The 12,699-nt window shown below is 39.9% G+C and overlaps 1 protein-coding gene across 2 annotated transcripts in view; it reads right to left on the bottom strand.

Moving 5' to 3' along the window:
* Positions 1–12,699, bottom strand: part of JAG2 (jagged canonical Notch ligand 2) — a 69,406-nt gene that overhangs the window by 39,316 nt on the left and 17,391 nt on the right. For both annotated transcript variants that reach the window (XM_061376483.1, XM_061376484.1), the window contains exon 3: positions 3,864–3,918. In XM_061376483.1, the coding sequence (XP_061232467.1) occupies positions 3,864–3,918 (55 nt within the window). The remainder of the gene's footprint in view (positions 1–3,863; positions 3,919–12,699) is intronic.

The following is a 12,699-nucleotide window of genomic DNA, read 5'->3' as shown; positions in this document are numbered from 1 at the left end:
CTCTGCCTTACACAAGTAAAGATAGGGCTTAACAACCTAAATAAGCAAACCAAATAATTTACCCTGAACTACAAAAGGCATTAGGAAATCAGCTCCAAGTCATCTCATTTCTAATCTAAATTCTTAAGTACCAAAATGAAAATTCTGGTTCACTTCCAATTTAAGACTGATCCCAAAGAGAAGATGCATCTTCCAAAGAGATCAGTAATTGCAGGGAAGAACATGTTTGTCAAGGTTCCTCCCCCACCATGACAATGTGTTTCTGAAGATATCCACTCTCCCACATTTAACTGTTTTGATGAAGCAAGTTTTCTCCCTACATCTGGTTTTCCATTAAAATTCATCTTAGGAACTCACATTACTTTTAGGTCTCAGTAAAGACAATAAGCTACATAACTGAATTTGTCTGGTTACTGGCACACACTACTCAAAGCTCCCCTCCACACATCTCAGAAGCAATAAGGCCTATTTTCCTTAATCACTAAAAAGTTTTCTACAAGCCTTTCTAGAAAAGCAGACTGCTTTTGCACAAGTATTTGCACAAGTCTCATACATATGAGTAAGACAAAGAAGGAAGGAAACCACCGCATCCCTGAGGTAGACAACCTAATGGAAAATTACTTCACACATGAAGATGCCAGCTTGCTTCATAACGCAGCACCGGGTTATGCATTGCTAAGACCTCTGCTAGGGTCCAGAAGTTTACCAAGTCAAATGATTGTTCTAGAAAGTAGCATGAACTGCTGTGACAGATGGCACAACAGGCCCTTTACAGTGACTTTGTATTTAAGACAGTTTCCTCTTCCCCTCCTACATTCCCCCAGAGCAAACAAGTGGTAACATTATACTGCCACAAGCTTACTTCCAAGCCAGTGCTGCAGCACAGAGGACAAAAAGTACAGGAGTAGCTCAAGAACTGGGGTCTGCAAGTCTCTTGGTTTGTAGTTTAAGGTTAAGTACGGGGGAAACACTCGCCCTGGCAGACTGGTTCTTGAGATGTTACTTCACAGATTTCTGAGCAACCCTGCTTTGCTTTTAATGAGCATAAGGAAGGAACACAGGATGCTAGGACAAAGAAGGAGGGAAGAGTGGCAACTGTTCTAAAAGCTTCAAACTGTTCACTGGAAACTCCTCTCTTTCCAGATTTGGGGATCTTTGTGTTTGCTTGTTACTTTGTTTGGGTATTTGGGGTAGGTTTTGGTTTGGTTCAGCTTTGTTTTGGTTTGGGGTTTCCTTAAATACCCACTTGAAAGTCCAAGCTGGAACACATGACCTGCATGTAAGTTTCAGCCTTACTCATCCCCACTAAAGGAAAGCAAAACCTGACTTTGGAACTAGTTAATCAGGTTATAAACAGACTCTGGCAATTACTTTGATTAATCTTACAGTAGCAACAGAAGACACACATAACCTGATCTGAAGATCAGCACAGTGTTCAGGATATGATAGGGAGTTCAGATTTCCAGATACTCTCTTCACCCCTCCAGGATACAGATATTGTTGTCTTTTCCCTGGAGAAGTTGTCATATTCCATTTCCTGTCCTTTTACACACGAATTTTTACTGATCTGTGCCTGTCTGACAGTTCAGTAATCCTTGCAGAAAAACACAGGAAGCATCTTTGCATCTTGACAGATTCACAAGGCAAAACCTACTGGTTTTGACCTGCCAAGACCACAGAAGAGGGGGGAAAAAAAAAAAAACCAAAACCCTTCAGCATTATGGAATGGATTTCTTCCTATAAATCCAACATACAAGTCTAAACTGCAGCATGGCAAAGCAACAGGTCTCTATCATGGAATCAGTAGACAGACTACAGAAGTATTTAACAGAGACAAGTGTTTAGCTAGCGTTCTGTCAAACTGTAGGCTTACCAGCCTGCTAGGTTTCAGATGCAATACAACTTAACAGCTCCTCTCTGGTAGCCTACATTATAGGGAAGTTCACCTTCCATTAGCAATTTCTCATGACAGCTAAACTGTGTAACATGACACTTGCATAGACTCCTGTAGTTCATGGAAACTGGTAAATTAAGGAAATGGCCCACTGGGCCTCCAGAAGATGCTGTATATACTGTGGGCCTGAAGTTGAGAAAAAAAGGGGTCACCAATGCAAGTCAACAGATTTGTCAGAGCATGTTAAAAACCTAAAAACTACAGAAAAACTTAAGCCTAAAGTAACTGTCCCCATATCAAGCATATTTAAATAGAAACCTGGGTTCTATATCTACAGGTTTGCAAGAGGATTCTGCAGGTTCCAAGACATAAATATAGCAACTTACAAGACCATTATTTATTAAGGAGCTTATTAAAAACCAAAATTCACCACTTAAATGGATACAGGTCTGTTTTGCAGGATAGGCTCTTCATGTTCACTCCTTTCTACACCACTTCATGAGTTGATCTGCCATCTAGAACTAAGGCATGAATATTCCAACATTTTCTGTCCTAGCTACCCCAGGTAAATTGTTCTCAAAATGGAAACTATTTAAAGGAATTAGTTTCGTGTAGTCCTTTGTGAACAGAACATTCAAGAGGACTCCTCCAATCTGTTGCTACATAGGATGTCTAAACTTAACTAAAAATTCAGGCTTGCTCTGCTTAGTACTCAAAATCTCATTTTGAATACCATGTCCAAATTTGGGAAGTGCTATTCAAGGAAGCAGTGAACCAACTAAAGGATTGCAGCAACATGAACTACCAGAGATCTAACGAAAATATACCTATTACAAAAGGTTGAAGGAGCTGTTAAACAAGACAAAAGCTTAATTCTAAGAGAAGGAGGGCTCAGGAAGAAACTACAAACTCATCATGAGGTTGTCTATCATTGGAGATAGAATATGTTAGAAGAATCTCTTAAGTTAGGAAAGTTTGCCAGGAAAACACAAGCAGGGCTGATCCCAATCTTCAAGGAAAAGGACCTTGAAACTCTAACATCACCTTACTATCAGTTGAGCTTCATCGAATTTTTATGCTTGATACATCTTGGTAAGAACAGTCAGGAATGAAGCAGCAGAGAACAGAACCTACTAGAAACTGATCCTGATATGGGACATAAATCTTTGCTATCTTAATGTCCAAACACTTATCTTCCTCTACATTGATCCCAGCCAAAGTCGAATAGCTCATCATTAATCACAATGAAAATCTGAAGTTCACTTAAAACTTGTAGCCAAAATTATTATTTGAAGCAGGTTTGTAAATCAGTACTAAGGAGTAGGTTCAAGCTGGAGTCCTACTTCTGTAACAAGGCAGCTACCAGCACCTTCACCATGGTTTTGAAGTATTTAGACAATAATCTTGCTTTTCCTTCAGATCAGTAGCCCTGCTCTGATACCGAGTATTACATTTTCAGACTATAAATGCAAGGTAACTTTCAGTACTTGGGGAGAAACAGCAATTATCCCATGACTTTCATCACAAACATCAAGTATGGTTTCTTTATCAGAAGCAAGAACGCTTATTTGTTTAGCCGATCATGAAAAGTATTGCACAACATGGTTACAGGTAAACTGAGAAAGACTTTGAAATGCAGCTCTGTAGCACAGACAATTTTCCTTTAAAAAAAAGAAAAAGAAAAAGACCTACCATGATTTTTAAACGTTTTTCTTTTAAAGCTAATTTTGAAAGTATTACAACATTGACTTACTATTGTCCATTCTTTTTCCTATCATCAGTAATTTTTCACTGTTTCTAACCCAATATTTACTGCTTCGATTTGTAGATGCCCTTCACTTAGATAGCAGGCGTACATTCAGATTGACTTGGAGGGATGACAAATTGCAGCAGCACACCACTTCTCCCCTCTCCAATCTGTGTACCTACAGCACAAAGTGAAAACCACAAGTTTTACATAAATACTCACCAGCTTTTGTATCATTGTCCCAATCCCATGCTTCTATTATTAATGTGAATGATCTCTGAAAAGAAACAAGACACCAGTTAGACAGTAATAAAAAACTACTGTTACACACCAGACAAACAGTGATTTGGAATAAGCAGATACTGCTGCAAGAAGAAAGCCAGCTGAAAGCAGTTAAAGATTTCACTTCTCTGCTGCCATGCGAAAGCCCTTGAAGGCATCTTCTCAAAAGCATGAAATGTAACAGCATTAAAAACCATGGGGCAAAGGATGCTAACAGCAAAACAAAAACATCCCCACACACTCCAAGGCCTGAATTATTATTATTCTCCTCCCACTCTAACTCACCCTCAACTTTGCTTAGCCACAGAAATAATTTTCAGAAGTAGCCCTAAGGTTTGAATGAAGTGGGGGGTTCTTAACATTGGGAAAGAAGTAGGATACTTAAGACTTAGCAATGAAGTTTAAAAAACAAAAGGACTAAAATCAGAACCATCCTTTAAAAAGCACACAAAAGATCAGTCTATATAACTTATCAATTTGCTGCTTTCTAGAAAAACAAAGGAAACACACAAAAGACCACCCTGCATCTATAAAGAATTTAGACTTCTTTCTGATGAAAAGGTTAGTGTGAAAAATTGACCTCCAAAAGACAGGAGAAATGTAACTGTTAAAGGAAGCAAACTCAGTAGTATACTTTTCCGTGAGGAAAGAAAACCATTTCAGACAACTTAAAAAATTATTTGTAAAAAAAAAAAATAAAATTAAGTCTTTATTTCACACTAAAGCAAGGCTTCAGGCATCCTAGTTTTACAAAGAAATACATAAGATAGATACTGACATCCAAATACTGAACTTTTTCCTAAGTTACTACATGCATACATATAATGTTTACCTGCTTTGCATTTCCAAGTTGTCCAAGTTAACATTGAGATTCTCACATACATTTAAAACCAAGCAAAAAGCCTCTAACAACAGAAAAAGTTACTGCACCACCATCCCAAAACCCTCACATACACACCTCTGCACTCAGAGGAAAGCCACACCAAAAACTGAAACTAAGTACTGCAGATCAAAGACTTAATGTGCACAGAATCCACAGGCTGATGATCTATGAATTCATATGGAAAGAGCACCTTGTTAGGAGGAGAATTATGTAAGAATTCAGTTATCTTTCCTAGGGTACTTAGCATTATTTAAATATTACATCAGAAGGTGTATATTTTTTACTTTGAGATAGCTCATCAGTGCTTTGTATGCCCCTCACCTCCCCACGAAGGAGGGTTGATCCTAACACTGAAATGCTCCCATTTTAGAACAGCAGCAGCAAGAATAAAAATCAGTGAAGCACCCTAAGCAGAAAGACTCTTTGCCCAAGGTCTTTCATGACTACAGCAAGGGATCAGTCTATTCAGAAATGTTACTTAACCAAATGTGGTTTTTTTTTCTATGGCTTAGTTACAGAAACATAAACCACAAACTATGCCTTTTAAGAAGACTTTCTTCTGTACTTTCAGCTTCAAACAAATATTAGGGAAAGTGTTTTTCCATCATTGAAACAGATAAAAAGTTTAGTGGCAAACATTTAGATTACACTGAAGGAAGGACGGGAAAAAGGAAGCTCAGCAGTTGCTATACTGGACAGAGGCATACTTGAGCTTGAACTGCCTTTGGAAAAGGGCAATGGATAGATCAGCTGAGAAAGTAAATGCCTCTGCTTGTGAGGTATGACAACACAGCACAACCCACAGCTCCACACATTTCTGGAAAACAAATGTTAATGGAGCATTTCAGTACCTTCACCCTCCAACTCCCTGCTCTACCCTGTCCCCCAAAACTCACATTTAGGGAAGAAGGATAGGTAGGGTCCTACCATACTCTGAAAACACTACCTACACCCCTCTCCCTAAACAGCTACCTGAAAAATAGATGTGAACAGTATTAGAAAGTAGCACGTACCATTGCTCTAATTTTATTTTCTGGCAAGTGAAAGTCTTACTTGGCAAGGAAATTTCTAGCTTAGGCAGAACTCTGCAAACCAGCACGTGATCTAAAGCTTTGTTATCCACCTCTCCCGTCTTTAACAACTGATCTTCTAACATATCCCTCAGTTTTCCTGTGTTCCACCGATTCATATTTGAAGTACAAAATGGTGCTCAGTCGCTTCCAGATGTCCACTTACTCATCTTATATAAGGGCTGGGCTTTCCTACTGCAAATTGGCTGTTCTATCTGACTGCCCACATAGGCTAAGGCAGAAAAAAATTTAAGCTGGACTCGCTGTCTTAGGAAACTGATCAGTTAACTACGCCTTCCCATCATTCCACTTGAAAACAGATTTGTATCTTCGCCTAGGATGCTAGGGAATTTTTGTGGGTAAAGAGAGTTCCACGCAATACACTGTTCCAGCATGCTCACGGTGGAACGTATGAACAGGCATTCTGCCAGTTTTAGGACACAAAGTAAGGAGTCCTATAGCTTCGGTGGCAAATCCAACCATCTAAGCTGCCACACACTCCGCAATTGAAAGTACTCCCCTACTACTCTATAGTTCCACGACGTGGAACAACTGAATTTCTGTCCAAATAATTGACCCCTGAAGCCAACACTGCCTCCTGGTGTCAGGCAGGGCAGGGACACAGCTCTGCAAGCCCCAGCTTGCACAGGCCTGGTCTCAAGCTTTTGCTGTCCTCCCACTGGTGACCATTAGAAACTATAAGCCCAGCTATAAAAAGCTTAAAGAACATACATAACAAAGACAATCTTTTTGCTTACTGCTATCCCATAGCCTCAGTTTCCCCATGTCTACTTATGGGTAACAGGGAAGCACTTGCCCATTTACACACGAGTAATCACATGGAGTGCAGCAGCATTTTAGGAAGGCTTCCAGTCATACTTGCAGGATATTAGAGATGTTACTCAAATGGTAGTAAATGGTATTGATGGACAAATGCATATTTACTGTAAGATCCATTTCAGCTGGGACAGTTCTCAGTTGTGCAACTTACAGCTTTCTCCTACAGTTACACAGTCATGCTTCAAAACCCCCTTAAAGGAAACAGTAAAAACAACCGGGAGAGAAACTGATTTTTGTGGTTATTCTACCTCTAGATAAGACAGTTAAGGTTACCAAGTCAACTTGGTCATCTCTTCCTCACCTCCAGCTAGTCAATAACTTTAAAGAAGAATTCCTCTCTGTGGTAGCACATTGGATCATTATGTTACAATTACCACACCTCAAAACAGGAAACTGATTCTTAACCTCCTGATTCAAACACCACCATCACCACTCCTCCCTCAGAAGTATCAAGTCTCACACTAACCTTTCACACTTCATTTTAAAGCAGCTAAAACTTTATGAAGAAGCATCCATGTTGCTGAATACATTCATGGTACGCTGCACTGAGAGCTTTCCAGTGATTGCTCAACTACCAGAAACATGCTTGACTACCAAAAACATTTATTAGTGGAAATTATAATATGCATACACTCACCCATACTGTCACCTTGTCCAATAACCAAAGAGCTATAGGCTGAATAACATTAATGAATATAAATGCTGAAGAATCTTTTCAGCTTACATAATGGACACTCATTTATAAAAGCTCTACCCTTGTCTTGCATTAGCCGTTACTTGTATGGAATTCTAACACAGACTACCCAGCACACCCTCCGCTAGCATCAGCTGCAAGTAACTCTCCTGTAGCACAGATACTTACACCATGCATCTTTCTTCAGTTGTACTTACAATAAACAATAACAGAACTCACATGAATTTAGCTCTTGTCCAGAATATAAGGTCTGCCCATACTGCAAAATCTGTAAACCCGTCACATCATCCAGTGGTGTATTAGCTCTTTGATGTGTCTTTAATAAGAACAGGTTAGCTTAAAAACTATTTAAAGTACAAAGGTCTCCACAGAGACTACTGATACAGATGTGTGTCTAGATTTCTGCATAAAGCTAACAGAAAATTCTACAGTTTTCTACCAAGTATCCTAAGAATGCCCCAAATTCATGAGCCTTTTAAGAATAATGCACGCACACAGCTACACTCACTTCTTTTCTAACTTGCACAGAGCTTGCTACAGGGTGATATGACTAGCACCTCACAACAGCAGGACAAGCACATTCCAGTCTACTCTCATGTATCAACAAAGCTTTGTGAAGTAGCATCTAGTAACTAACAAAATATTTAGGAAATATTTGAAAAGTGACCATAACACATAAGACTGGAGCAGGATGGGATAAGGGTGAGCATACAGCACTGAAAATAAACTTGATCCTAGCCACCGAAGTCAGTAGATTTATCTTCCAGAAAGAATTAAACATGACAACATTTGTGTTTATCAAATAAAAAAAAAAAACCCAGAGGACGTTAAAGGCTACCAGTAAGAAAAGCATCAGCACACTTCTGCAGAAGAGTACAGCTTTATGAAAGAACCGTTTGGCAGGAGTTGACTAAATAGATACGCTAAAGAGTTTGGAAAGATACAAATTAAAAGCCTGTTTATCCTGATTATGCTGCTTCTGTTGTTTTGGGTTTTTTTGTTTTTCCCCCCCTCAGGATTGGTGTTGACAAAAACAACTTCAAAGCATTATTTCACTGTTTACACTAAACAAAACACTCCCAGTGCTATCCCGGCGACCTCCTTTCTGGGGAGGGGGGGAACAAGACCTGCAACATTGGTTTGGCATTGCCTTTTCATGAACTATTACCTTGGTATTTGCAAACCAGCATTTAAAAGGTGGGATTTTACTTTTTGCGAACAGGCCATGTCAGATTTTTCATCCCCAAAAGATGAACAATCTGCAGACAGCCCTTTCAGTCTGGTATAGAATTTAAATTCTCCAAGTCTGAAAAAAGCAAAAAAGTGAAGCTAGAATTTTCTGCATTGATAGCATGCTATTGTGCATTAAAATACTTTTATTCTAACAGACAAAGAATTATCCGTTTCATCTGAATAAAAGGACTGATGAGAGTTCCTACAAAGAAAAACCTCAAAAGAAATCAGGAATCAGCTATGAAATAAAAAGTGTGGCTCCTAAACAAATCCAGAGCCCACCTTCTATTCCTGTTCCACAGTCAGAGTAAACACAGGGTTTCATCAGAAGTCAATAGAATTTCCTTTCAAACCTCAATCAAGGATAAGCAACATGTGGTTTAGAACATTCCTACTGTAAAGCCAGGTCAAAACCCAGCAGTGTATCACTATTCTTATTACTAGTCTAGTTTTTCTGTAACTTCTGGAATAAGTAATCAACAATATTCCTTGCAACCAAGTCCATTAAGTCTTGATCAGCACAGTCAACTCTCATGCTTGGGTTTCCTTGTGAAGCTTCCCCCACCACCACCTTTTTCAGCACTTCTCCTCCTCCCCCAGGCAGCCTGCTTCCCATGGAAAAAGCTGACTTCAAGGAAAGCATATTCCACTTCCTTCCCCAGGAGCACTGCAGCAAGTTCTTACAACTTCCTCATGAACTAACTAACTCAGAGGTGCAAACAGAGTACAGAAGAAATAAAGAAAGATTCTAAGAATGTCCAGGACTCATCATCAACACAGAGATACTTTCATAGCAGACAGACGGAACAAGCCTGCAGGTCAGTTTTTTACAAGCAGATATTATAAAACCATAATGGAGACTTTTACTGAAGGAATAAATGTTCCCCATTTAGGGGGAGCGGAGGAGAGAGGGCTGTGTTTTGAAACTTGCGGGCCACATTCACATGCAAGAACTTGTCTGCTGAACTCAAGAGGCCATTTCACCACACCAAATCATAAAGACATGCCTATTCTCTAAACCCTCATTTTTCATTTGAGAAGTAAGCACCACCGGCATAGCAAGTCCTAAACAAAAGCCTCCCCTTTAGAAAACGTGGCTAAACAGCTCCATTTAGTTAGGAGTGCTGCAGAAGGCCAGGACAGAATACTGCAAACAGCAGCAGCAGACAGCAGAAAGCAGTTGAGCAAGTTGAAGCTTTCTATTTGAGCGTAATTACTGCAGTTATACTCCTCTTGGCCCTGTCACAAAAGAGGATGATGTTTACAAACTTTGGAGCCCTACTGTTGTGTGAGGGTGACTCCTCATAAATTAGCTCCACCTGATAATCTTTAGGAAGTCTGCAAAACCAGGAGGAGAGGGGGCTACTTTTTGCCAAGGTTAACAGCCAACAAGGTGGTACCTCCGCCTACCCGAATTTGAACACTTCATTCCCCTCCTCCCCCAGAGTAAGTTAAGTCAAAACTGGAGGGGTGTGTATGTGTGCACACATATGGGGCAGCAGGGGAAAACCTAGATGTCTAGACTATTAACACTCTTTTCATTGCAAAAGGAGCACAAATAAAAACAACAGGTGAATAAGTCAAAATTAACACCCAGGTAGATACTCACCTTCAGTTAAAGAAAATTACACAGCAACTACGTAGAAGAATCCTACCATCAACCAGCTGCATGCATCTAAAAGATAAAACAACTTCAAGGAGGAACTCAAAGGGGTATGTCAACATCAAATTGGCAGTGCCTACTGCTTTGTGAAACAGGACCATAGCATGCTTCTCTCCAAGGTGATCAAGCTACTAGATCATGACATACCTATACCTTAACAGACTATATATCTGTAGAAAGATCTTCAAGTGAAGGCTTGAAGATACTCTGATCCTTGTGCAATGGCAGACTGCAACAAGAGTTTCCCAATATAAGGGGGTCTTGACATACCACAGGACAGCAAACATTTTACCTGTAGCATTCTAAAAATCATCTGAAGTCACTTATTAGCTTTAGCTAATGCCTGTAGAAACAATGACCCATTTTCAGGTATACCACAGAAGGCCAAAATGCCATGACTGACTAGAGCTCCTCAAGGGAGCACATTAATACAGCCACCTCAGACCACACACAAAGGGAGATCCATCTACAGGAGAAGCTAAACCACAGGAAGAAAGACTCCACAAGCTTCTCATATCCTAGCACCCTACCCAAGCAAATCTCAGCCAATTCAACCTTGTGACAAGTCTTAGAAACAGAGTATTTGTTCCTGGTACCTAAGTAGTGGCCCTGACCTTTTTGCAGTACCCTCTGCCAGACAGCTGCCGCAGACAGAGCAGCAGTACCCCTGAGTAAATAGGAAGCACACACCTCACCAAGTTTTCACAGTGCCAGAAGCAAGTCAGTAGCTTCTTTCTTAGAAGAGCTGCAGGAAATATGACCAGGCAGTAGTCATGCCTGGAGTTCACCTGAAGAAAAGCTGTTCTGATAGCTACTCTCAGTTCATAGGACTCCACAGGTTCTTGAAGAGCCCACCCCTATTCTAAAGCAGGTCCTTTCCCCATTACACACATAGCAGCAGTGCTAGTCCTATGAAATAGAATCAATTCCTGCCTCTGCTTTTTATAGCTATCTGCTATTCATCTCCACCCTACTCCACTCCCCTTTCCTCAACCCCAGCATATACACATTTCTGCTGCATTCACGGAGATTAAGTTCCAGCTTTGAAGTTCAAACTGTCAACTGTGGTCACTTCAATTTGAGCAAACAGCATAGGATTGAGTTCCAAAACATTTATTTTCCTTATACTTTCAGAACTGAACAACAACAACCATCAATGAAAACTTAGCTACTCAGGTACATGGGCTCCAGTCATAAACTTGCCTTTGCTATGATTTTCCAGCAAGAAAGAAGAAAAATGTTATGTTTAGTACCAATCCATGCTATCAGCTACCACATTTACCAGTTTTGTTGAAACACTTCTATTTTATTGCAAATGTCTTCTGTTTCTGCCATCTCTAGGGATCTCCTGTGCCACAGGTCTCAACAAAAGTATTGGTTTCTAAAACTAACCAACGTATCAACAATGACACAGATGATTTTTTTTTCCCCACTGAATGAGCAAGCATAATGCTTATTAAACAAGTAAACAATATAATCTTAGCTGAATGATCAGGAACTACAATTTCATTCTAGTGACTAGAAAAGTGGTATTGAAGGAGACCTTTAAACTAGCTCTTAGAATAACATGTACAGTTTTATCTTACCATGGAAAGAGAAAAATAATTTGTATCTTTTAAAGAATTCTATGTACCAGTTGTCAGAACAGCAGTACAGTATTTCAAATCTTGTGATTTGAACTTCTGACCTTCCTGAATGTAAAATGATTTTCAGAGCACCCCACAGAACCCTGCATTAATACCTGTGACTTTGTTCTTCTGTGCAAATTTGTACTGATGACCAAAGCTTCAAAAAAAAAAAACAAAAAAACCTCTTGTGACCTGTCAATTCCATAAACAGATACTCCTTCAACCCACGAAAGCCAAAAGCTCAACACAAGTTCTTTGATCAGATCCCAGTATGAGATCTGCTTCCCACCCTCATCCATGCCTTGACTGCTTAACATTCAGAAATCATTTGGAAAGTGCACCCTGGCTAGAACAGGAGACTAGAGAATGAAGGAAGACTACATTCAGTGTTATGTCATTGTATGATTCTGTAACTGAAGATGGAGTGAAGCAGTGTGGCTCTCCTCCCTCTCCCAAGAGATGGTATGAATAACACTGCCCAAGAGGGGGGATGTTAGAAATCAAAGGTCAAGAGAAAAGCAACAAGAAGGAACAAAGAATCAAATCACCTCCTTGGAAGAAATGAAAAAGTTGGTCAAAACTCCTCAGCCTGAAAGACAGCAGAAGTACGTGATAGAAGCCTAGAATGCTACAAAAGGCTATAGGGATGGTTAGAAATAGATCACCTGTCATTCCTGACAAGAACTGAAGGGCATCAAACTAAGCCAACAGAAGCCATGGTCAGAACAACAGAAATAAGAGAAGACAGCGGTTCATACAAAGCTT

Source organism: Neopsephotus bourkii, unplaced genomic scaffold (genome assembly GCF_033783945.1).
Source record: "Neopsephotus bourkii isolate Nb327-2 ecotype Australia unplaced genomic scaffold, CSIRO-AGI_Nbou_v1 NB_1707, whole genome shotgun sequence".
NCBI lineage: Eukaryota > Metazoa > Chordata > Aves > Psittaciformes > Psittacidae > Neopsephotus > Neopsephotus bourkii.
Note: the sequence above shows the minus strand (reverse complement) of the source record. Positions and strands in the feature narration are given on the sequence as shown.